Source organism: Gopherus flavomarginatus, chromosome 2 (genome assembly GCF_025201925.1).
Source record: "Gopherus flavomarginatus isolate rGopFla2 chromosome 2, rGopFla2.mat.asm, whole genome shotgun sequence".
Classification (NCBI taxonomy): Eukaryota; Metazoa; Chordata; order Testudines; family Testudinidae; genus Gopherus; species Gopherus flavomarginatus.
Window position 1 is genome coordinate 257,967,118 of NC_066618.1, and position 27,345 is coordinate 257,994,462.

Consider the following 27,345-nt stretch of genomic DNA (forward strand, 5'->3'; position numbering starts at 1 on the left):
ATAACTTCGATTTCCGTCCACACTAACCCTAAATCGATATAGTAATATCGATTTTAGGGTTACTCCTCTCGTTGGGGAGGATTACAGAAATCGATTTTAAGAGCCCTTAAAATCGATTTAAAGTGCCTTGTAGTGTGGACGGGTACAGAGTTAAATCGATTTAACGCTGTTTAAATCGATTTAACTGTGTAGTGTGGACCAGGCCTGAAAACTGCTATCTGACTTGCTAGTTAGGGTGAACTGAGCATGCTCAGTAACATCTGCCGAAGCAACTGCCCTTCACCCTACCCTTACTTGGCATCACATGCTGTGGACAGCTTTTTGGCTTAAAAAGGGGCAAAGGGGGCAAATTGGAGGGGGTGGCGGCCAGGGTCTGAGCAGGGGATGGAAATGGACTGGCTGAGGGGGGTCAAGCAGCTGGAGGCAGGGTTAGGATAGGGGCTGAGGAGAGGCAAAATCAGGGAGCTGGAATTGAACTCAGGGGTCAGAGGCTGCCAGAGGGCAAAACACTGCACAGGGTAACAGTTATACCCCTGTGGACTGAGACACTAGTGTTTGCAAAAATAGGGTGGGGGAAAGTGGGGGCAGATTTTTTTTTTATTTGGTCAGAGGGGCTTTTTTATTTTCTGTCTCACAGGACAGTCCATCTCAGCATGGGCTTCTCAGGGCTGGGCATCCCAGTGCCTAGTCACCTCAGCTCCTTCCTATCTGATATAATCTACTGAGGCGCTGCAGGAGACTTAATTCAGTGAAATATTTTACATATATCCTCTCAGAAACAAAGAATCACTCATCAGTTTATATGACTGCATAAAGTCTCATAGCAGTTTACAAATTTGTCTTATCTGCTGCTGGGATTCCCTGAATAGTGACTCCCTTCCTTGTAATCTATTTTAAATATACTTTTGCTCCTTTTAATTGATTAATTTTTAAAATGTTATTTTCATTACTCTTAACACTTCATCATTTACCTTTGTTATCACTGAGCAGATGCATGTCATTGTACTATTTAATTTATATTTTAATAATATACTCATCGAAAATATATATAAGCTGCATAATACATGATGTTTAAATGACCTCACTCTATTAAGAAGTAATTGACACATTGATACAGGAGACAGGGTTGTTTGAAAGCTGAAGACTTTATGCTTCCATCTCACACCACTGTCAACTTTTTCCTTTAGACACTCTTTGTTGCATATAAAAGAAAGTTAGTGTAGCCAGTGGTGGGCAGAATAGGCTGATGTACAGTGATTGCTCACAATTTGCTATCTATCCCCGGACCAGAAGACGGGAAAGGTCAGAGGGTAGCAAATTAGGACAAGTCAGCAAATAAGAACAACCTTAAGAACATAAGAACGGCCGTACCGGGTCAGACCAAAGATCCATCTAGCTCAGTACCTGTCTACTGACAGTGGCCAATGCCAGGTGCCCCAGAGGGAGTGAACCTAACAGGCAATGATCAAGTGATCTCTCTGCTGCCATCCATCTCCATCCTCTGACCAACAGAGGCTAGGGACCCCATTCCTTACCCATCCTGGCTAATAGCCATTTATGGACTTCACAACCATGAATTTATCCAGTTCTCTTTTAAACACTGTTATAGTCCTAGCCTTCACAACCTCCTCAGGCAAGGAGTTCCACAAGTTGACTGTGCGCTGCATGAAGAAGAACTTCCTTTTATTTGTTTTAAACCTGCTGCCTATTAATTTCATTTGGTGACCCCTAGTTCTTGTGTTATGGGAATAAGTAAATAACTTTTCCTTATCCACTTTCTCAACATCACTCATGATTTTATATACCTCTATCACAGGCCTGCACAACTCGTAAAGCGGCAAGGGCCACATTACTCCAAAGAAAACAGTTGAGGGCTGAAACCTCCCGGCCCCACAGAAACACCCCACCCCAGGGCCGCCCAGCCTTGCGGAAACAAATCCTCCTTCCCCAGCGCTGCCCCACCAAAACAGCTGTGGGCCAAAAAGGAAGGTTGGGAGTGGAGAGGTGATACTTTATTTTAAATCAACCGGGGGCTCCCAGCTGAAAAGGTGGCTGGGAGCCCTCAGGGTCAAATTAAAGGGCCCAAGGCTCCAGCGGCTGGGGGAACCGGCAGGGCCGGCTCTAGGTTTTTTGCTGCCCCAAACAAAAAAAAACTTGGCTGCCCCCTGTCCCAGCCCTGGGCTCCCCCCTGTACCTCCTTGCTGCCCTAGTCCTGGGCTCTCCCCCCACCGACCCACACTCCCTGCCGCCCCAGCGCTGGGCTTCCCCCTTTCCTCCCCAACAGTGCCCTCCCCCCACCCTGCTGCTGCCCCAGCCCTGGGCTCCCCCAACCAGTGCCCTCACACACGCACCTCCTGCCGCCCCAGCCGTGGGTCACTGGTAACGCTCCCAGGGCAGGTCATTCAGCAGGAATTTTGAATGTGCACAAAACACAGACAGGATTGGTTCCCATAAGGTTACAGAGCTGCAGTAAAGTGGAACAATTTTCAGCTTGTGTGATTGGAGGATATCTGGATGCATATTATAAGACTGTCCTCCATAAATGAGGAAAAGTTGAGGTGCCTTTATTATTCTTTTGTTCCACTCTTTCTTTCTATGGGGAATTTGCCAATGCAATATCACTGTCTTCCTTTTAAACAAACAAAAAGGTAATGGCTGTTGAAAATAGCAATTCCAGTCCTAATAAGCATTTCTTGCTCAATTTTATCCTACCTTTTCTACAGCAAGTTACAGTGGATCAGTATATTTGATTTGGGACAAATGAAGTAACAGCTGCCCAAACAGAGTTTGAGCACTCCTGAATTTTGAGGTGTTCAAATCTGGAAGGCAGGTGCTGAGGGTGGGGGGAGGCTGTGGGCTCCGCGGGGGAGCATTGCAGCAACGTGTCTGGAGCTGCATGGAGCCAGACACACTGGTCTGAGTGGCATGGTAACAGGGCTAGGGGTTGGAGAAGGGGTAGCGGGTTTTGGGGGGCAGTCAGGGGACAGGGAGCAGGGGGGGTTGGATGGGGCGGCAGTTCAGGGGGGCTGTCAGGGGACAGGCAGCAGTTGGATAGGCATGGGAGTCCCAGGAGTTTATCAGGTGACAGGTAGGGGGCGAGGTCCTGGGGGAAGGTTGGGGGGGGTCTCAGGAGGGGGCAGTTGGGGACAAGGAGAAGGGAGGCTTAGATAGGTGCTGGGGTCCCAAGGGGCAGTTGGGGCAGAGGTCTCGGAAGGGGGCAATTGGGGGACAAGGAGCAGCGGCATTTAGATAGGGGGTGGGGGTCCTGGGGGGCAGTTGGGGCAAGGGTCCGGGGAGGGGGCAATCAGCGTCTGCAGGCCGAGATTCAAAGGGCTCTGGGCTGCCCACAGCCGCGGGGAGCCCTGAGCCCTTTAAATCTCAGCCACGGCTGGGAATCTCTACGGGCAGCCCAGAGCCCTTTGATTCCCGGCCGCAGCTGGGATTTAAAGGGCTCTGGGCTCCCCACGGCCGTATGTTGTGCAGGCCTGCTCTATCATATCACCCCTTAGTCTCCTCTTTTCCAAGCTGAAGAGACCTAGCCTCTTTAATCTTTCCTCATATGGGACCCTCTCTAAACCCCTAATCATTTTAGTTGCCCTTTTCTGAACCTTTTCTAGTGCTAGAATATCTTTTTTGAGATGAGGAGACCACATCTGTACACAGTATTCAAGATGTGGACGTACCATGGATTTATATAAGGGCAATAATATATTCTCAGTCTTATTCTCTATCCCCTTTGTAATGATTCCCAACATCCTGTTTGCTTTTTTGACCACCTCTGCACACTGCGTGCAGAGAACTATCCACGATGACTCCAAGATCTTTTTTCTGACTCACTATAGCTAAATTAGCCCCCATCATATTGTATGTATAGTTGGGGTTATTTTTTCCAGTGTGCATTACTTTACATTTATCCACATTAAATTTCATTTGCCATTTTGTTGCCCAACCTTGTATCAGTAACTGCTACCGGTAGCAAATCACACCAGAAGCAGTTTTTTACACTCCGGGCACTAGAGACCCGGCGGAGGCCGGCAGTGGGTGATTGACAGGAGGGGCGGTGCGCCAGGCAGTATGGCGGCCGCCATGGCACTGAGCTGCGGGGCTCGCTACGGGCCCTGTTCTCGGCAGCTGCTGGGGCCAAGCGCCCGCGGGCGGCTCGTGCGGCCGGCGGTCTGGGGAAGGAGCGCGGCCCCGGCCTCCAGCCAGCCTGGCCCCGGGGGGGAGGTGCAGTACTGCGCCGAGCTGCTGCGGTGAGTCCGGTGTGGGGCGGGCGCAGGGATGTAACCCCGTCCCCGCTCTGCGCTCCAGCCCCTGGAGGGGCTGTAATCCCTCTACCCTGAGCCCCAGCCCCGAGGGTGGGTCTGGCCTGTAACGCCCACCCTGAGACCCGTGGGGAGGGGGGGGGCTGTAACCTCTCTTCTCCCAGTGAGTCCCAGCCGCGTGGGGGAGGGGCTGTAACCCCCGCCCCCACTCTGAACGCCGGGGGGGGGGAGAGTCTGTAACCCCTGTCCTCCCAGTGAGCCACAGCCCCGTGGGGGAGGAGGGCTGTAACATACTGAAAAAGCAATAAAAGGCGTGACCCTAATTTACTTTGTAGTTGTTGTAAGTTACCTTTAAAATTAATTCTCATTTTGGGGGAGCTGAAGTTACACAAGCAATGTAAGTCTTAAAATGTATCCCCTTGGGGGGAGTTTTACCCTCGTGGATGAGGAGAGTGGAGGTAAAATTGGATTTAAAGCATGGAGAACTTTAAAATGAAGACTAATCAGTTTCACTGAAATTCACTGAAAGTGTTCATGGCTATAGTGAGATGTTTAAAGGGACACACCATCAGCATAAAAACATACTTCTGTCTGAACATTCTCTGCTTCCTTGTTGTTACAAGCTACACCTAAGCTTACTATAGCTGAAATTTATTACAGGGAAGAAAATGTTCCTCTCTAAACAGGGAGTGGGGGGACTTTGTATCATTAGTTTCATTGTTTTCCCCTATGTATTCGGTCAGTTTCCTCTGTTGTTTGAGTAGCGGTTTTCACATACTAACAGGAGAGAGAATAACTTGCAAAATAGGGAAATGTCATTGTACAACTACCAATATTGCAGAGGCAGGTGTAGTACTGGATACTTTTGTAACTCATTTTTAAAGAATGACTAGGTTTCAAAGTGATGGTATTCCTTAGTTAAGACAATTTTAAAGAAACATTTGGTTGGTCTGTAATTAACTATGAAAGTTCCCTTCAAGGACCTGCTCCTAAGCCTATTGAGGGGTAGATATCAGAGGGGTAGCCGTGTTAGCCTGGATCTGTAAAAAGGAACAAGGAGTCCTGTAGCACCTTATAGACTAACAGACTTATTGGAGCATAAGCTTTCGTTGGTGAATACCTACTTCATCAGATGCATGATCTTTCTGTGAAATCGAAGGGTGTCTTTCCATTGACCTCAGTGGTTTAGAAAGTAGTTGCCCAAGGTCACCCAAAGTACTTTCAGGGATTTGTTCTGAAAATTCACAGTAGATTTCCAGTTACTGTTTTTATCTCCACAAAGTACTTGTCTGCAAATCTAGATTTCTTTTTGCCTTGACACTCAGAATTAAATAGTTAAAACTTGCCCACTTATATTTTATTTTTACCTCATCTATGAAACAAACATAACTAAAATGGGGTGGGAGGGGATCAACAGTTCTCATGAAATTGAGTAAATGTGTGCCCAGATGTCTGCCTCTTGAAGTTAGGGGCTGAACCTTGAGTGCAAAGTTTCACCCTATTTATGCAAGGGGTGGAAAAAACAGACACCGTAACTATATAGACAGTTTTGAATTCTGCTTGCAATAAGAATAGTTGAATAAATCTCTGCATTTTATGGCATGGTTTTGTGTGCTGCAGTTGTTTTTAATTTAATGGCACTCCCAAGTGGCCAAAGGAGTGTATATCAGTTTAGATCAGCAGGATGTCACAGTTGTAAACTTTATGCTATGATTGGAATTGCAAACGAACAAAAGGACATATCTACACTTGGAGCTCAGAGTTTGATTCATAGTTCAGAGAGACATATTTGCATTAGTGCTCAGTGAGCCTACACACTAAAAATAGAGTGTACATATGGAAGCATAAGTGGCCGGAGAAGCTAGCTGCCTTGAGTACATGCCCATCCAAGACCCTAAGCATTTACTTGGGGTGGGTAGCCCATCTAATGGCTCACACTACTGCAGCTATATTATATGTTTAGCTGTTAGTTTAATCAGAGGTAATGTGGATATGTCTTCTCAAGCTGGGAATCACAGCTCCAGCTCCAGAAGTAGACATACCCAGAAACTTCACTGGTTAAACAAACAGTTCTCTGCCAAGCTCCAAAGAGTGTTGTGTTTTATAATAAAACACTACAATCTCTGTAAGCATGGTTTCATTAGAACACAAGACTGGAAGTCAGTAGATCTGGACTGTAATTGCAGTTTTGCCACAGACTTCCTTTGTGACTGTGGGCAAATCTCTTAAAGCCTGATTCTGAAAGGTGCAAGTGCAGCTGCTCCTGCTGGTGCACAGAGTGTTCAGATTACTTCCCACGGGGAGTGAATGAAATCTGTTCTTTTAACTGTTTAAAATAAAAACATCTGTTTTTGCTTTGGTTAGAGTTACTAGTCGAGCTCACAGTTCACTCCTGTTGGAAGTAAGTTTAGTGCTGACCAGTAGAATGCTTATTAATAAAATGTATAATCTCTTTTTGTTTGTCATATATAGGAAACGTGACTATGAAGGGTTTCTGTGTTCTCTGTTGTTGCCTGCAGAATCCCGCACCTCTGCTTTTGCACTGAGAGCCTTCAACGTTGAACTGGCCCAGGCAGGTATTAAAATATATTTGTGAAATACTGAACTAAAACAATCATTTCAAGACTCCAGGTTGAACTGTAAAGAAGTGTTCTATGCTGAGATTAAAGTTTTGTGTTTCAAAGGATGATAAACAGATGGTCCACCACAAAACCCCAGATCTAAACACCTGTAGAAACTGAGGGGGCTTGGAATCTAAACCTGGATCTGAATTGTGCAGCTGACTCATATCAGTAAAGGAACAAACCAAAAATCTTGAGGGCAGATTCGTTTCTAGGTCTATGCTGGCAGAGATTTGGCAGACTTTCAGGAGGGAAGGTTGCAGATTTAAAAAAAACCCAATGTGATTACATCTTCTCTCTGCTCTATGGCTGTAGTAGGCTATATCTCTCTAATGTCCCCTAAGGCAGAGGGTGGGCAGTGCTCCCGTCTCTGGTGCAAAGCCCTTCAGCTGTGCTGTTCAGGGCATCTGCCCTCTGGTGGGAGGAGTTAAAGTAGTCCAAACAAAAAGTCAGTATGCTTCCACAGCCCTCAAAAAGCAGAGCCCTAGGCCTTCAGGAAGCCAAGGAGAAAAATAAAAGAAAAAAGTACCTGCCCTTCTCTTTCCTGAGAGAGCTTGGGCAGCCAAGGCTCTCAATCCATTTCCTGGTGAGCAACTCCTATTGCAGGGTGCCAGGGAACACCTTCAGATTGCCACCCTACACTGAGCAAGCATCATCCTCCCTTTTAAGGACCTGCTTATCTGCAGGTTTGACAAGCCTCACAAGTGTGCTGCTGTGTTAAGGCTGATTTTGCCCAGAGGAGCTCTTTAACTCCTTCCTGACTGGGGTGGAGATCTGCCCCACCACAGTGACCCGCAGACTGTCAGTGCAACCATAAAAGTTGATGCTTGCAAGAAAGGCCTGTCTGGAACAGCCCAGGAGATGTGCTGATTAAACATAATCCTGTTCAGCCTCTGTTGTCAGGACTCTTGGCAAACTCCTGGCAGAATTTAAAGCTGCCCTCCCTAGCAGTGGGAACACTGCCTGTGATTCCCTGGGGTGGATTCCTCTGAGGTGAAACTGGTCCAGGACCTGAACTTTGTGTGTTTGAAATCCAGATTCTGATCTGGATTTTGTGGTTCAGCCCAGTCTCCTAATACATGTGCCTTCAGAAGAATATTTGAAATAGCTGCTTGTCTTTGGGTTGCAGTAGTGCAATGCTGAATCTTAAAAAATATATTTTATATCTGTGATTAAAAAGTACAAGAAAATATCAAGAGCAGTAAAACAAATACTCATCACGAAAACAAGAATTACATTAGTATGCAATAGCTTGCTGCAGTTTAGTATTTTAATTGCCAAGTGATGCATATAAAAATATTATCTAGTAGCAATGTTTAAAAAATTCATAGTAATTTAGTTGGACTGAAGGCAGTATATGTGATTTTTTTTTTTGTGATAGGTAAAGCAAGTGACTAAGGTGAAATGTACATGAAAGTAATCTTTTATAATTTACAGGAAGATATGGGCAAAGTGTTTGATCTTCACTGTGGAATATTAGACACATTTTTGTTTCTATCAGAGGTATTGGCCCTTCCTGCGAACAGCTTGTCTAGAGTCATAAATACAATAGTCATAGACTTATTATTGGAAAATTGCACGACTGAAGAAAAGCTGGTTTTTACACAGGCATGATTGATGAAAAATCTTAATTGTTGCATATCTTGGTGAACTGAAGGAGCGCCAGTTGAAACTTTAAGTTAACTGTCAGAATTTATTTTTAATAAAATACCTGAATAACTTGGCAAAATGTTTAAAGAATAAAATTGTTCATTTAGTATACTATGTTCGTGGGGTGAAATCCTGCCCTGATTATTTCCCCCTCCCCAAGTTTTGCTATTGATTTCAGTGGGGCTAGAATTTCACCCAACATGTGTTATTTCATTCGGGATATATGTGGCCATATTTCTGAAAGAAGCTGAGTGCCCACAGCTCCTGTTAATTCACGGGTAAGCTACAGTTGCTCAGCACCTTTGAAAATCAAGCTATTAATTATTAGGGGCTTGTCCCTGTGAGATGCTGAGCCTGTACATTGCTTTGGGGAGCTGAAAAACTCAGCATTGCTGACAAGGCACTTACTGCCCAAACCTGCAAGATGCTAAGGCAGGGGTAGGCAACCTATGGCAGGTGTGCCGAAGGCAGCACGCTAGCTGATTTTCAGTGGCACTCACACTGCCCAGGTCCTGGCCACTGGTCTGGGGGGCTCTGCATTTTAATTTAATTTTAAATGAAGCATCTTAAACATTTAAAAAACCTTATTTACTTTACATACAACAATAGTTTAGTTATATATTATAGACTTATAGAAAGAGACCTTCTAAAACGTTAAAATGTATTACTGGCACACGAAACCTTAAATTAGAGTGAATAAATGAAGACTCGGCACACCACTTCTGAAAGGTTGCTGACCCCTCTGCTAAGGTATCCAAACTGCAAATAATTTAACATTCTGCTTTGTACATCATCACAAACAATTGAACACTGGAATCCAAGCTCTGCTGGCAGTTTTCTTGATGATAGATATGTCACTATCTGACTTGTTTTCTTGCAGCTGTTGAAATCCTGATAGTAGTAAAAATCTGACTCACTCCTGCAGGCCCTCAGTGTCTTTAGTGCCTTCCTTCTGAAGTCATGTTAAAAAAAGAAAAAGTACGTGTGTGTATATGTATAAAAATTACATGTATTTTATTTTCTCCTTCTCCTACTCCTTTGGTATGTTGCTCACTGTTTTAGATTGTAATCTCTTTGGGCAGTGACTGTGGCCTAAGAAATTAGGTGTTGTGAGGCTGTGTGTCACAATTTCTAACTTTTAGGCACCTAGAAAATCCCTGTGATTCACAAAGCCTGACACCTGGTTTACACTACATAATTACTTTGGTGTAGCTAGCTCACTCAGGGGTGTGAATAATCCACACCCCTGAGTGACACAGTTATACTGATGTAAGTGCCAGCGCAGACAGTGCTATGTTGGCGGGAGAGCTTCTCCCGCCGACATAGCTACCACCTTTTGTGGTGGTAGAGATATAAAGCCAACAAGAGAGACCTCTCCCATTAGAGCATCTTCACCAGAAGCTCTACAGTGGCACAGCTACTGCTCATAGCTACTGTGCTGCTGTAAATTTATAGTGTAGACCTGTCCTGAGTTAAGTCCCTAACCTCCTATACAATTAATGGGGAGAGACACCTTCAACTGTGATTCACAAAAGCCATCATGCTGGGCAGGGAGCTACCTAAGCTAGTCATCCAATAAGAGGGGTGTATGCTACAATTCACCCTTGTCTTGGAGAGAGGCACCTAAGTCTGGGCTGCAGGGAGGTGTCCATGTTGTCTTGGGATTCTCAGCTGCAAACTCTCTGTTTGCAGTAGGTGCCTGCAGTGTTAGCAAAAAGCCACAGAGGAGGAAGAGGGCTTCTCTCAGCTTTTAGCCCAGTGGTTCGGATACTCACCTGGGATATGGGAGACCACTTGTTCAAGTCTCTCCTCTACCTGAGGGGAAGAAAGGATTTGAACATTGATGTGACCCCTTTTAAGTGAGTGCTCTAACCATTGGGTTATGGGATATTCTAATGTGGGGCTCCCTCAGTCTTTCATGTTGAAGTTGTTGCACTCTGACTAAACAAAGTCAATGGATTAGGGAGACTAGATCCTAGGTCTCCCACTTCCTAGGTGAGTCCTCAAATGACCAAGTTGGTCTACACTACCACTGTAAGTCAGTCGATCTAAGTTATGCTACTTAGTTATGTAACTGAAGTCAACATAACTTTAGGTCAACTTACAGCAGTGTCTGCACTGAGCTATGTTGACAGGAGATGCTCTCCTGTGGCCATAGCTTCCGCTTCTCAGGGAGGTGGAGTAGAGACTTGATGGGAGAGCACTCTGCCATCAATTTAACATGTCTTCACCAGACCCGCTAAATCAACACCACTGCATTGATCGCAGCATGCCAATTTAGCTGGGGGTGTAGACTTGGTCTTACTTGTGAAAGATGCATATTGATGGCATGTGATCAGAAAAATAATTCAGGAAAGATGATACTTAGTTATGCTCTTTAAGTGTCGTAAACTAAATGCCTCCATTAAACTGTAAATTTCAGTCTTACATATATTCTTTCCAGATTAAAGACTCCATAACGCAGAAGACCATAGGTTTGATGCGAATGCAGTTTTGGAGGAAAACTGTGGAAGATATATACTGTGATAACCCACCACATCAGCCAGTTGCTGTAGAACTGTGGAAGGTAAAATATCTTTCCTGTCTTAAAATTGACTTACAATTATTCTGTTACTAGCGGAAAATGTTTTATTGTTTTGCATGTGCTATACTGCATACTAACTGTATTTTGTGTTATACAGATATTGTATGATATGTTGTATGTGTTATACTGAGAGCAACCCGAAGCAAAAAAGGGAGAGATGGGCAGTCATGAAGCTGATATCTAGGGAGAAGTTACCAGAAAAATGTAGCAACTGGTCAGAACTATGTTAATCAGAGAATTTGCCTTCTAACCAGGTGAAGGGACAAAATCATTAGAGTGACAATTGTAAATCAGTACCAATTAAAGTGTTTAAGTAAACTTTCCTGAGCCTGTGCTAGCCTTTTCCAAAGGTTTAAGAACTAAAAGAAGACCGAAATTAGTGTGATCAGAAACTAAAGCCAGAAAGGAGACCACATAAAGAAAGATACACTATAGAAGGCCCACACCCTCACAGTTAAAACTATAATGCACACTATTTTGTATTCCATTGCACTTTGACTCCCTAGAAAACTGCATAGCTGACAGTTGGTCATTTTTTTAAAAAAACTTTCACAAAATGCAAGTCCTGATTTGGATGCTGAGTTACAGGGATTCTATGTACCTGCCAACTTTTGAAATATTTGCTTCAAGACGCCTCTGTGTAAGTTCATGGAAGTTCCAGAACAACAAACTCAAGCATGTCTACAATTTAGCATCTCCGCTGGCCATGGTTGGGGACAAAATGATCAGCTGACCAAACCTGTTCACTCTAGTTAGGACTCCCACTGCACCAGATAACTGATGATTGCCTGTACTTAACATGGGAATAAATAGACCCCAATATGTTGCTTTACAATATAAGTCACTGCCTTAGGACCGCAGACTAACATCTTAGACCCTCCATCTAAAGCGTTGTGTGCCTCTGTCCGTGTCAAAAGTGCAGAAAAAATATGAAAACTCCCTGTAATGGTGTCTTTGTCTGTGCTTCCAGGAATGGATTTGGTCTTCGGTTCCTCTTTTTCCATTCCAAAGATCCCCTCCTATGTGGTTGTCTCTTGTCTGGATCTAATAGATTCAGCATACACTGGCTTGGGGTATGTCTAAACATGTTCTTCCCAGCTCTCCTCATTGGGGCCTTCTTGAATGAATAACAATGGTTTCTTCCCAAAGAGTAATTTTGGAAAACATCATGTGGATGAGCATCTGAATAAAATGTCAGATTTTGAGATAGTTAGACCTGCTGGTCATATACCCTCTTTCCAGGGAGTAAACCAATCTTGTAATGGGAGGAGATGAATAGATCCATTTCTGCAACAAGGGTTGCTCTCACAGCTGGCTTCTCTATCAGGCCCTTTAAACAGAATCACTTGCCAAATGAGCTTGTGAGAAATAGTTCAAAAAGCTTAAAAGCATTTCTTGGATGTTCAATCAGCTTTGCTGGGCAAAGAGAACACTGAGGGAAACTAGCAATCTCCTTGGATTACCTCATAACGGTGCACTCATATTGATTCCCGGAGTTGTGATTTTATTTCTTGTGCCGCTGGACACACCCAGAATGATCCTGTATGGTCATTTCAGTCTTTGCAGAGAGAAGCTGTCCAAAAAAGGACAGGTTGTTATAAAAATAAAAAACAATTCCTGTAAAAAATAACTTGAAAAAGCAGTCCAAATTCATGGATAACCTGCTGACCTCTCTCATAGCCCAATTCATAGAGCTTCTTTAGTTAATGTTTCTTCTATCAAAAACATTGCATACTATATTTTCATTACTAGGTTTGCATGGGGAACAGTTGCAGTTTTACACATCAGTTATCAGTTTAGTATGTATTAAATACCTATTCCCAAATATTTTATATGCAATATGGCCATCATTTTCAAACTTGGTTCCCAAAGTTTGGTGAACAAATTCATATGAAAGCACCTAATGAAACTAGCCTGATTTTCAGAGGTGCTGAACGCTTGCAGCTCCCGTTGATTTTAAAATATGGATTTAGGCTCTGAAGTTTAGACACCCAGGCTTGAAAACTCTGATCTTTGAAAATGTTTTGTATTTTATCAGGAAACTCATCAGATTGTGTATGAAATTACAAGGTACGTGTGGGCTATCTTTTTTCAAAAGTGACCTCTAACTCCATCTTGAACGCCAGTTGAGACACTGAGAGCCTAATTCTAAACACATTTAAATGGGAGTTGTCAGTGTTCAGAACTTCAGTCAGGACCTATATGTTTGAAGTTATGCACCCAAAATTAGAAGTAATTATTGACAATTTGGGCCATAGTGTCTGTAATTTAACAGAACTCAACTTGCTGCTTCTTGACCACTATGGCACTATTGCAGCCAATGCACTTACCAGACAGTTAGTGCTGACAAACTGGGAAACCAGTTGGGCATCTAAGGCCTAATCTAAAGTCTACTGAAATCATTAGAAAGATGTATCTTTGCAACATTTTTTTAAATATCTTTAAAAATAGTTATTTAGGGTTTAAATTAGATGTAAAGAGGCAGATAATGATCTATAGAAAGCCTTGATTCTGAGAACAGACTGCTCCCAAACTTCTATCATAAACAGTTAATCACGTCAAATTTATTATACTCCAACAGGACATACTGGCTGCAAAACTGAAGGTGATTTGGGGGGAATTATTGTAAATAATAAGATTGAAAAAACTGGAATAGAATGGAGCAGCTGTGGAAGGAGGGCAAGAGTTTGACAGAGATGAGTGGCTAAACAGGAGATGGTAGAGGATTATCAGTTTTCTATAATTAAATAATTATAATTTATATATATATAAAATACTCATGTATATTAGAATGTTATGTATAAACAGTATCTGTTGACATAACTTATATACTCATACTAATTATTGTTCTCTTGAAAAAGCATTTGGGAAGAGAACAACATGATCTGCAAATATTTTGTGGAAAGTTGTAATATAATGACTCAGTAATGGAATGAATGTGTAGACTTAAATTACATTTTAAAGAAAATATATTTTTTTAAATTTCTCCTTCACTTACATGTTGGCTTGAGGCACAAGATTCTGTTTTTTCTGTAGCAGTAGTAAAGAGAGATCAGTTGAAAAGTTTTGTACTTAATTTCTTTTTTACACACATTTTATTCTTCCATTTTGATTTAACCCAGCTGATACAGAGCAAGTCAAATCTTACTTTTAATAACAAAAAGGTCATTAAAAAATTACAGCCTTGATCATACCCTGCTTTCAATAATTTTCCAAATTTTTCTTTTTTCTAAACTGTAACATGGCTTTTCTTTGTTCATTTCCAGGCTATCAAGAAACATAACTTGACTAAAAGGTGGCTTCTGAAGATTATTGATGAAAGAGTAAGTAATTTAATCTATTGTATGCATTTTAATTTTTCCTCTCATTTTTGACTTTTTGAATCATGTGTACCTAACCCAAACTTAAAGAGCTCATCTTTCTGTTTCTGTCTGGTTGTATTCTCTTTTTTGAACAGGAGTGTCCAATATACTGACCCCTGGTAGTTTTTAAAAATTTCTCCCTTGCTTTAAAACTCCACTCCTTGAGATTCCAGTTCATATTCTCTATTATCTTTGTGGTCATGGTGGAGAGGATAGAACTTCAAATTTTTTGCTTTAAAAAACTGCAGTTTTCATGAAAGCTTGCAGATTGTCAGCTCTGAAAACTAATGCCCTCACTTTCGCAATATCAGTACAAGCCTCCGAATGCCACCCTGCGAATTTGCCTCACTGCTGACTGGAGGGTCTAGGGGTCTGTGGGCTTATGTGGTGCTTAGACCTTGGGCTGGCCCTCTGCACAGAGGTGAGTTTACCTTCAAGAGATCAGAGACAGTTAGCTCTCACACACAGCTGGCTTCCGGTCAATTCTCATTTCTAAAAGATGCAGTGCTCTGCAATTTATAAGAAGTCAAAGTGAAAAACTTTCTCAGACTGCCTTTTCATGCCATCCTATTCCTATCCATTTACATCATCTGAATCTCTTGACAGCATTCTGTGACCTTGTCTGTTTGGCTATTAGAAATTACTTTAAAACATTTCTATATTGCCTCATATCAAGATGAGTTATGAGCTTAAAAACTCAAACAAATGCCATTTATGATGACATGCACTTTTATATTGCCTTCCCTACAAGATCTATATATCTCTAATATGGCCCTGATTACCTTAGTTGTCTGAATGCCTCACAGTCTCTAATGTATTTATCCTCGCAACACCCCTGTGAGGTAGGGAAATGTTAATATCCCCATTGTACAGATGAGGAACCGAGGCACAGAGAAGTTAAGGGACTTACTGAAGGTAACATGGGAACCTGTGGTGAAGCAGGCTATTGAATCTGGGTCTCCAGTCTCCTGGATCATACTTCCTATCAGAGCATTTATAAACTTTTAATTACTTTAACATTACCACATCAGCGTGAGGTAGATAAGTGTTAATATGCACATTCTGCATTGAAACTAAGGGACTTGGAAGTCCAGTCACTCGCCCAAGCACACACAAGGTGTCTATAGCATAGACCATCCAGGTCTCTTGACTCTCAGGCCTGTATATTTTATCCACAAGACCAGCCTTCCTATCATAGTGAGTGGATGTTCTGTTTCTGACAGTATTTGCATGAGACAGCCAAGTATACTCAGTAGCTTAAAAGTGCTTTTAAAAAGCACGCACTAGAAGAACATATTCTGATACCCGTAATTTTCTTTCTCTGAGATATAAGCCTCATTCGCTGACAATGGAATAGAATAGGCAGTTAGTGTGAACATACAGTACAGTACCTTCATCAGAACTAAGGGTGTGAGTCTGCAGTAGCATGGCATGAAGACTCTAAGGCCAGGTCTGCACCACAAAGTTGTTGGCATAGCTGTATTGGTCAGATGTGAAAAAACCACACCTCCTAGCTGACATAATTATGCCGTAAAAAATCCCAGTATAGATGTACATATGCTGACAGTGTGTTTCCATCAGCATAGTTAATATTCAGTGTTGTAGTCATGTCAGTCTCAGGATATTAGAGCTTGTCTCTTTCAGCAACAGAAATTGGTCTAGTGAAAGATACTGCCTCACCCATCTTGTCTCTCTAGCATAGCTAATGTCATTTGGGGTGGTGGTAGTGTTCTTGCCAGCAAAAAACTCCTGTTGGTATACGCTGTATCTATGGCAGGGAACTCTGTCAGTATAGCTATATTGGCAAAGCGCTTGTAAAATAAACAAGCATCAATTGATTTAATGATAATGCAATATTGCAAGAGAGAATTTAAATCCATAACAGTTGTGGTTCCTTCAACAACCTTAGCTGGTTGCCCTTACACATACATATTATTTTGTATTGCTGGAGATGTTTTTAAATGTACTCCTTAATGTGTATATGGTTATATTCATACACACACACGTGATTCCTCCCCATCCCCGAACGTGAGTTACTTTGTCTACTATACCCTAATGAAGGATTATGTAGATCTGCTCATAGTGATCAGTTTGCACAAAAAAACCCCCATGTTCATGTTGGAATACAGACTCATATATATTCATATTCTGTGCTCAAACTACAGGAGAAAAATTTGGATGACCGAGCATATCGCAACATCCAGGAACTTGAAACATATGCTGACAACACTCATAGCGCTCTCTTGTATCTCACCTTGGAAATATTGGGTATGTGCTTTTTTTTCTTTTTTTAATTATTTAGGGTTTTATGGAGAATGTATCAGTACTGCTACTATATTTATTAATGGGGAGGATTTTCAAAAGTGCTGATGGTTGAGCTAATTCTGCTCCCATTGAAGTCAGCAGTAAAGCTTCCACTGACTTTAATGGGAGAAGAATAGGTAAGCGCTCAGCACTTCCGAAAATCCAACTTTTAAATCTATAAAATTAAGGGCTGTCAATCGCAGTTAACTCACGTGATTAACTCAAAATTAATTGATTAAAAATTAATTGCGAATAATCGCAGTTTTAATTGTACTGTTAAACAATAGAATACCAACTGAAATTTTTCAATTAATTGATTAAAAATTAATTGCGATTAATCACAGTTTTAATTGTACTGTTAAACAATAGAATACCAACTGAAATTTATTAAATAAGTTGGATGTTTTTCTACATTTTCATATATATTGTATTCTGTGTTGTAATTGAAATCAGTGTACATTATTTTTATTACAAATATTTGCACTGTAAAAATGATAAACAGAAGAAATAGTATTTTTTAATTTACCTCATACAAGTACTGTAGTGCAGTATCTTTTTCATGAAAGTGCAATTTATAAATGTACATTTTTTGTTACATAACTGCACTCAAAAACAAAACAATGTAAAACTTCAGAGTCTAGAAGTCCACTCAGTCCTACTTCTTGTTCACCCAATCAGTAAGACAAACATGTTTGTTTACATTTGCAGGAAATAATGCTGCCCTCTTCTTATTTACAGTGTCACCAGAAAATGAGAACAGGTATTTGCATGGCACTTCTGTAGCTGGCATTACAAGGTATTTATGTGCCAGATATGCTAAACATTCGTATGCGCCTTCATGCTTCGGCCACCATTCCAGAGGACATACTTCCAGGCTGATGACGCCCGTTTAAAAAATAAATAAATAAATTAAATTTGTGACTGAACTTTATGTCCCTTGCTCTGTTTTACTCGCATTTTGCCATATATTTCATGTTATAGCAGTCTTGGATGATGACCCAGCACAGGTTGGTTGTTTTAAGAACACTTTCACTGCAGACCTGACAAAACGCAAAGAAGGTACCAACGTGAGATTTGTAAAGATAGCTACAGCACTCAACCTAAGGTTTAAGTATCTGAAGTGCCTTCCAAAAAGTGAGAGGGACGAGGTGTGGAGCATGCTTGCAGAAGTCTTAAAAGAGCAACACTCCAATGCGGAAACTACAGGATCCAAACCACCAAAAAGTAAAATCAACCTTGTGCTGGTGGCATCTGACTCTGATAATGAAAATGAACATGCGTTGGTCCATACTGCTGTGGATTGTTATTGAGCAGAATCCGTCGTCAATATGGAAGCATGTCCTCTGGAATGGTGGTTGAAGCATGAAGGGACATATGAATCTTTAATGCATCTGGCACGTAAATACCTTGCAATGGCAGCTGCAACAGTGCCACGTGAATGCCTATTCTCACTTTTAGGTGACATTGTAAACAAGAAGCAGGCAACGTTATCTCCTGCAAATGTAAACAAACTTGTTTGTCTGATCGATTGGGTAAACAAGAAGCAGGACTGCATGGACTTGTAGGCTCTGAAGTTTTACATTGTTTTGTTTTTGAGTGCAGTTATGTAACAAAAAAAACGTAATCACATACTAAGTAAAAAAAAAAAACAACCAATCAAACCCTAAAAAAATGGGCTAATTATATACAGACTGGTAGCTGTATTCATTTAGAAAGGGAAAAGGAGTGGAGAGTGTAGGGACAATGTCTAACTCTGTCTGCATATTGCCTAATACAATGGGCCCTTGTGTAAGAGAAAGCAGTAGGGTGAGAACTTACCACATGGTTCTTGAACCCTGGATTGTCAGACTCTGTACTTCTAATGTTGATAGTAATCATCTGCCTCCATGCTTTGGAGGAAAATCTCTTTGACGGTCTGACTTGCATCTTTTAATTCGATAGAACCAACTCTGGAGAATGTTATGCCTACCATGTCTGTCTCAGAGCTTACTTTTTCCCTCACCAGCTCTGATGTTTTAGATGGACTTAAAAAAAAAAAACAACCTAAAAATCTTAGCCATATCTCTTTGTGCTACGGTACATAGTCCAGGCCCAAATGTGTAGATATGGCCTGTGGCAAATTGCTAGCACTATTATGATGGGTCTTGCGCTTTCTCTTCTTTGGGGGGGGTTCAGGGTGCCATTTCTTGCCCGTAAATTGGAATATTAATTGCCCCACTAGTGTCGTTGAGGAGGGGAGTGGAGAGGGAGGGACCTGGGCCCACCATCTACTCAAAGTCCCAGCCCAGGGGCCCTGAGGATAGTAGTGAACCACTTGAACTGACAGTTCCTGCCCTTCAGCTTGTGGGAGGCTTCCTGCCCTCCCTCTGCACAAGCCAGGTGATCCTCACCTAGGGTCTAGGACTTCTTAGCCTACCGCAGCACTTCTCCAAACTGTCCTCTGCTTCCCTTCAAACTGTTCTCTGCTCCAACACCAATCCTTTCTGCTCCAACTCTCACACTGTCTGATTGAAGCAGGAGTTTTTATCATGTGACTGACTGCTGGTGCTCTAATTGGCGTTAGGTGCTCTAGTTAATCTATAGCAAACTTTCTTCCCCTTACAGGGAATAAGGCTCCCTTCTAACCCTCTCCTGCTGCCCTCTGGCCATGCTGTATCACAGGCCATAATATAAATATTAAAGAATAATATTGAAAATGTGCTAAGAGAAGAAGCTGTGACTTCATAAAATACAGGCATACCTAAATTAGACAAGTTATATTAGTGAACTAAATATAATTTTCAAATGTGACGTGATAGCAAAGAATATGAATCGGATCAAGGGAATGGGGAAAAGCAAAATAAAAGGATATTTTGACTAAGCATCCAGTGAGGGGCTTGGGAATATAAATATACAAATATTTGAAGAGAGTAAATGCCAAAGTAACTTTGCTAAGTGAGCTAAAGTCTTTCTCTTAGTCACTAAAGTCTTTCTCTTCCCTGAAGAGTAAAGCATAAACGTTCTGAGAAACCACACTTCAGCCAATGGCTGCTGCAATAGTTTACTAGCTTTCACCTCTGAGATTAGGTCTCAAGGACAATCTGTGAACATATGCTGTTTGAGGCAAATATATTTTTTACAGCTGTAATACGAAAGTCGTGTAGTTTCTGCTCATGAGACTTGTTAATATGTTACACTCAGGCTATTCTGTGGTTCGTTATGTGGTTTTTAACCTTTATTTCTGCAAATACAGGTGTGCGGGATATCCATGCAGACCATGCAGCCAGTCACATTGGGAAAGCACAAGGCATTGTCACCTGTTTAAGAGCAACTCCATATCATAGTAAAAGACGAAAGGTCTTTCTTCCTATGGACATTTGTATGTTGGTAAGAAAGTATAGACTGGGAACAAACAATATAGTATCTGTAACTACATCACTCAGCTTTAGATATATAGTATTTTCTGTTAGACCAGAAAGTAAATGTCGAAGAGCCTAGTTGCTATTAGTAGAAGGTTCACTTCCTGTGGCTTGCAGTACCCCAAGCATGCTCTTTCAGTGATAGGGCTTGTCTTGGTCATGTTGCTTTGTGTCTTTTGGGAGGTATGATTTAGAGTGATTTTTATTTATTTTTGTACTAGCTCACTGCAATTTTTTTTATTAAATTCAGTAACATTTTAGGATTTTTCTTCATGTGCAGAAATACACATGGAATGGGAATCATTCCTTCCTCCCAGTGCTAAATTTTCTAGTATTGTTCCCTTTGTTTCAGAATGAGCTCCCTAGCCTTCTCTTTGCTATGCTGTGGTCATACTCTTGATTTTTCTGTGAAACTCAGTAGTAACTATAAGTATTTGCTCACTCATTGCTATAGCATGTGGGGTCTAGTTGTACAACTTGAGAGAAAACACCTAACTGGCACTGGAATTCAGCAGCCCTTACGCTAACACGTAATTGTCAGTGATACAAGGATTAAAACACAAGTTTCCCATTAATGTTCAAATGAGTCTGTGGCTAAATCTATAGGCATTGAATATTTATAATTTGTTTGCATTTTCAAATTGTGACATCATTCTTATTGCTCTTATATAAATCCATCTAATTGTGGCAGTGCTTAAGGCACATGCACTAGTCTTCTATGAATATCATTTAAATGTGAATTAATATCCTTGATTTGCAAGTTTTGGTTGTTTTGTGTAGAATAATGAAGAGCTCCAAATTTGATAACCTTTTGGTTTTGCTTTCCTGCTAGGTCAGTATTATGTGACCGGCACAAAAGCATAAAATGGCTGATACGTCCATACAAAACAGTAACTCATGGTGGAGGCTGATTAGGGTCTTCCAACTTTCATACCTTTTTGTTTCAGTATAACTTAATATCATATACCCATGTACACATACACACACCCACACAGAATTGTGTTTGTCCCTCCCATCACAGCCATGCGTGTGACTATGAAACTTTTCAGTCTTCAGTGGGTGTAGGAGATGGGTGCAAAGGTAATCTGCCTCTTAACCAGTAATCTGAGAGTGCTGCAGAGGCAAGAGGTATCTTGGCAGCTAATCAGAGTCACTAGATTGCTCTTGAATCCATATCCTCTGTGTGGCTTTGTCTTCGCTATAAAATTTTACCATGTTCAATCAGCCTTGTGAATAAGTTAGCTGACATGATGCTAAATAAAACTTGTCTTTAGTCTGCATTAACCACAGTGTCACGGTCACCATTGTGTCATCTAATTCAATTCTCCATAAGTGTTCAAACATGGTACCATTTTGTAGTATAGACCAGCCCTATGACAATACCTTTCTTCATGGACTAAACAGCTGTATTTCTGGTTAATCCATAACTTTTCCCTTTCCCTGCTTAGCCTCAGTTGATTTTTTTTTAACTTGACATGCAAGAAATTGATTGCAGATTACCAGAATTTAAATTCTAGCTCAGTTATCCCTAGTTAATACAAAATATTCAGCAAGTCAGTTTATGCAAAGACTGAGTTAGTTACTCTTTCCTGTCTTTTCCTTCACTGAGCTTTGCTTCCTACTGACTACTTTAAAAATATGCATAAACGTTTTACAGATTTTTGATTGTAGTCTGTCTGCCAGGCAGGCTTCTGGCTTTCCTACTGTCTCTTGTTAAGCAGAAATAAGTGTTTTTTGTTTTTTTTGCTTTTCACTCTCAGTATGGAGTATCCCAAGAAGATTTCATAAGAGCCAATCAAGAGAAAAACGTGAGAGATGTAATTTACAACATTGCCAGCCAGGCGCACGTTCATCTAGAACATGTGAGCTTTCTCTTTTCTTGTTGATAGCATATAATCCATTTTAATGCTAAGAAGCATTGTCAAAATGTGGTCTTAGATGGTGTCTTGTTGGGCACCTTATTTATTGTAACAAAGATTTTGAAAAGACTTTTACCTTCATGTAGAAGATCCGTCTCCCAGCCTATTCAGTCCTGGGCGCCTATGCTGAAAGTGATCTTAAAAGTGCTGATTGCAATTACATCGAGGAGTACAGCCTTGTAGTGTTAAACTGTTTGGTCCTTTTAGTTGGAGAATAAACCCACCAAAAAACTTATTCTAAAACAATAAATTAATTTTTGAATGGAGGTTCTCTTTATCATAACACACTTGCATGAATTTATCTTTATAGAGTGACAGCTGTATGTGTGTATAACTACTGACTGAAAGCTTTCGCACATACAGTAGAACCTCAGAGTTATGAAGACCTCAGGAATGGAGGTTGTTCATAACTGAACAAAACATTTTGGCTGTTCTTTCAAAAATTTACAACTGCATATTAACTTAATACAGCTTTGAAACTTTACTTTGCAAGGAAAAATGCTACTTTTAACCATCTCAATTTAAATGAAACAAGCACTGAAAGAGCTTCCTTATCCTATCAAGTCTCTTTTTAAAAACATTTTGGTTTTTCAGTGGTTTATGTGTAACACAGTACTGTACTCTATTTGCATTTTTATTGTTTTGGTCTCTGCTACTGTCTGATTATATACTTCTAGTTCCAAATGAGATGTGTGGTTGACTGGTCAGTTTGTAACTCTGGTGTTCGTAACTCCGAGGTTCTATTGTATGTCATTATGAGATGTAGGATCTGCAAGGGTGTGCCTGCACAGATCAGATTCCAGGATCACAGCCATAGACTGTGTGCATGAGTTACTTTGTGTATTTTGGACACAGGTGCAATAATTATTAGGCATTTGATTTTGCCTTTAAGTACCAAAGTTTTTTTTCCTGGAAACTACCTACTATATGCATAGTGAGCTACACCAGCAATGTTTCTCTGGTTTTGTGTTTGCTCCACAGCCAGTCTGATTGGGATCACTGTTTCAAACTTCAGTATTTGTACCACGGCTTTATCAGAGGTTGTTATTCACATGGATCAATTAGTGGATCTGAACTTAAGAAACCACATTGAGACCTACTCTTTACCTCTCTGTTGCTATACATATTGAAAATAAAACACATGGGCTATGCTTATAAAAAGCACTTTGGTACATACTACATAAGCACTTGCACATTTTCCCATTTCTCCAGAAAATATAAATAGTACAAGAAATGCTTTTAATCAGATGTTACAACAATCTGTGTGTGTGTATACATTTAATTAATTAATTGCATTAAAAAACTACATTAAAAGAATATTAAGGTGCAAAGACAAGCTCTCAAAAGTTAAATGCCTGTGTAACCTTAGTTCAGCCCCCTTGTGCTTATGCATTGTGATATTCTTTAATTACGTAATTATACATGCCAACATCCTCCCCTCCCAGCATCTCTGCCTCATTTAACGAATGGGTCTTCAACATTTTTTGTCCTTCACAGTTGGCATGTGCCCCGAGGCCTTATTTAGCAACATCCAAATGCTGCACTAACTACAAAATTATTAACTCCCTCATGGGAATTTTTATGGTGCTCTCACTATAATGTCTGAATACATCACAACATCTCTGTGAGGAGGTGATGATGATTATTATTATTATTTACAGCTGGGCAACAGCAGCACATAAAGATTAAGGTCAAAATTGTCAAGTGTCCACTAATTTTAGGTGTCCAATTTGAAACAACTAGGCCTTGTTTTTTCAGTGTGTTTGGTATTTCCTAACATTTCCTAGGTTTTGTGTGCTTGACTTTACAATGTTAACATTCTTTTTAGGATTTTTGCATATAATTTCCTAACTTAAAAAAAAAAAAAAAAGCTGACCCCAGGAAGTCTACCATCATTGACCAAGTTAGGTCAATGTAAGCTGCCTTGTGTTGACCTAGCTGTACATGTATCTACACTGAAATTTGTCTCCCACCAATGTAAACTCTGAAAAAGTACTGCGGTCGATACAGTGCGAATGTAGACGCTGTGTTACCTATGTTAACCTTAACAGTCCTCCAGCAGCTGTTCTAGTCACAGTTGAGAACTCCACTGCCTGGGTATCAGAGACTGGCAGTTCCTCCCCTTAAAACCCTGCACATTTTTTAAATGCCTTTTAGTGATTGTCCATATTGGCAAGCACACCTACCAGCTTTCCATTATTGTGTGCAGCTGCCCAGCTGGCCATGCAGGCTACGCGTTCCAGACGCACTCCAGCCTGGACTGGACAGGAGCTGTTGGATCTCCTGGGCCTGCGGGGAGAAGAGGCTGTGCAGGCATGGCTATGAACTAGTTGCAGAAACATGGACATCTATGAGCAGATTGCAGAGGGGAAGCAGGAAAAGAGATATGATAGGAATTGACAGCAGGGCTCTGTGAAAGCAAAGGAACTGTGTCAGGTATATCATAAGACCAGGGAGGCCAATATTCAATCCTGTGCTTAACTGCCACTCTTACAAGGAGCTGCATGCCATACTTGTGGTACATGCAACTGGGAGGTCCAGCTCTGCTATGAGCCAGGACATATTTGAGACTCCATTGCAGTCTGGTGGTAGTGAAAGTACCCAGTTAGTTGTTATAGTACACTATGCCACAATTCATAGGATCAGTGACAAATACAGTGTAATAATATATATGTACAGCAAGCACCACAAAGTTAATAGGTGCATTGACAATATTATATTAATAGATGTGTACCAAACACCACACAATTCCTAACAGGTCTTCATACTGCAGGGCCAGCTAGAGCAAAATCAATAGTAATGCGTTGTGGTGTATTGCCATTGAAGTCCTCTTTCAAAGCATCCCTGAGTGGTTTTGCTCTGTGCCTTGAGAGTAAATAATGCCAGTGCCCCTCCAATCTACCAAAATCACATTAAACTGTCGTTTTTCACCTGCTGAGCTGGTAGTTGAGTCTTTCCTTGTTGCTGTATAGGTGGCCAGCATATGGCTTAATGAACAAGGAGTATGCTGGGTCCCGAAGGATCACTATCAGCATTTCAACGTCGCCAGTGGTAATTTGCTGGTCAGGGAAGAAAGTCTGGGCTTGTAACTTTCTGAAAAGTCCTGTGTTCTTAAAGATTTGAGTGTAATGCACTTGCCTGACAAGACAACATTGATGTCAGTGAAGTGTTCCAAGTGATGCACCAGCGCTTGCATAATCACAAAAAATAGGCCTTTCTGTTGTACTCTGCGGCAAGGTGGTCTGGTGCTAAAATAGGAATATGCATGCTGTCTATTGCTCCACTGCAGTTCAGGAACTCCACTGCTGCAAATCCATCCACTATGTCCTGCATATTGCTGAGAGTCTCAGTTCAGCATAGCAGGAGATGATTAATGGTCCTGCACACTTTTATGACAACCACTCCCACAGTGGATTTTTCAACTCCAAAATATTTCCCACTGACTAGTATCAATCCAGCATTGCAAGTTTCCATAACATGATAGCCACTTGCTTCTCCATTGTCAGTGCAGCTCTTATTCTGGTGTCCCTACCCTGGAGGTCTGGAGCAAGCTTGGCACACTGATCCCTGAATGTGGCCTTGCGTGTCCGAAAGTTCAGCTCATCATCCCAAGCTGCATTAGGATGCAATCCCACCAGCCAGTGCACCTTTCTTGGGCCCAGAAGCAGTGTTTTGCTGCTTGCAGCTGCTCTATGAACACCACCAACAATCTTGAATGGTTCTATGTCCTACAGGAATATGCCCACCAGGAAATTGGAATGTTTCTCCTGGCACCTCTTGTGGCTCTGCAGATATTGGAGGATCATGCATGCAATGCTTATGGCAATACCACAGGCTCTATAGTTCTGTCAGAGATGGCAGATGGTGACAAGTCTCATGTGGGTTTGTGAGATTTTCATAATAGGCACAGCAGTTATGGGATAGAGGTGGAGAAAGTAGCATAATGGGAACTGCACCCTGCAGTCCCAGTCACCCTGCATGACTTGTTTGTGCCCACTGTGCATTGCATTGTCTTTTGGGAAGTTTTGGCACTGGATGGGGGCGAGTTGTACACTAGCATACTTACCCATAGTGCACTGCATTGTGCATCGACACAACCACTCCTTGTGAGTGTACACACCACCAACACAAGGAGTCAGGTACGCATGTTCACAAGCGATATAATAACTGTGGCGGCTTTATGCCAATGTGACCTGTGCCGGCACGTTTTATAGTGTAGACATGCCCTAAGTGATGTGATATGCTCCTGCAATAACAGTTACTGCACATACTGAGGGAGTGTTAAATTTATAACCAGTAGAGGGCAAAATAAGCTAGTGAAGAGAGTAATTATCTTTAAAAGCTTTGTGACTAAAATACAATGAAAACAATCAAAATTGTATTGAATACAAGTGAAAGTCCTGTTGCAAAGGCAGTCCCTTTTAACAATCTTAAGTCCTACTGACACTTTTTTTTTCCCTTTTAAAAATATAGTTCTATTCTGAAACGTAACTCTGGAAAGATGGTTTCTGTTGGTTCTTTTTATGCTTCTCAATTGCTCAACATCAAATATGCTCAGTTTACCAAGCAAAAAAATGTTTTTCTAACTGTCAGCCTTGCTAGACATGGGAAAGTCAAGCTGGATCCTTTTCTGGCTCATGCATCATCACTAGTAAATATAACCCAACAAAAGTGTATTGTAGGTTTAGTTAAGGGTGAACTTAACCCCCCAAAACGGGGGAAAATTGTCCTTTATTTCTCCTGTTTAACCTCAAAGGTTAAAATAAAAAATCCTGCTCTTTGGACTATTTAAGGGATATTCCTTTCAGTTGAGGGCTGTTAAAGATTCAGCCCATTACTATTCCATTCTGTTTGTCCAGTTCTCCAGGGGGCTGTTTAGAAAAAACAGGGAATTCAGTCATTGATATTCTTGGTATTTTTAAAGTTAAAAAAGCAGAAAAAATGTTTTTGGGAAAAAATTGATCCTGTATTTATAAATAAAGAAATCTTAAAGGACAATTTTTTTCTTCAATTCAATGAACTGTACACCTTGATTTAAAAATAATGCAACTGCAGTTTATTCTCCAATCCTGAAGTCAGATCTGTTGTCTCAGACCCCGCACAGCCATGCGGAGCCCCATAGAAATCAGTGGGGCTTTGCCCAGACCCTGTGGTCTGAGCTAGTAGATTTGATTGCAGCATTGGAACCCAAGGCTATGTCTATACTACAGCTGCACTGCTACAGCTGTTGTGTGGTGGTGCC

General features: G+C 41.3%; 1 protein-coding gene across 3 annotated transcripts in view; it reads left to right on the forward strand.

Moving 5' to 3' along the window:
* Positions 1–4,074: 4,074 nt before the first annotated feature.
* NDUFAF6 (NADH:ubiquinone oxidoreductase complex assembly factor 6) overlaps positions 4,075–27,345 on the forward strand; it is a 30,482-nt gene continuing 7,211 nt past the window's right edge. Inside the window, exons 1-7 of one of the 3 annotated variants that reach the window (XM_050941185.1) lie at positions 4,075–4,253; positions 6,738–6,837; positions 10,980–11,102; positions 14,387–14,443; positions 16,648–16,750; positions 20,019–20,152; positions 21,945–22,046. In XM_050941185.1, coding sequence (XP_050797142.1) covers positions 4,075–4,253; positions 6,738–6,837; positions 10,980–11,102; positions 14,387–14,443; positions 16,648–16,750; positions 20,019–20,152; positions 21,945–22,046 — 798 coding nt within the window. Of the gene's footprint in view, positions 4,254–6,737; positions 6,842–10,979; positions 11,103–14,386; positions 14,444–16,647; positions 16,751–20,018; positions 20,153–21,944; positions 22,047–27,345 lie in introns of those variants that run through there. The other 2 variants (XM_050941186.1, XM_050941187.1) reach the window with 2 other exon arrangements.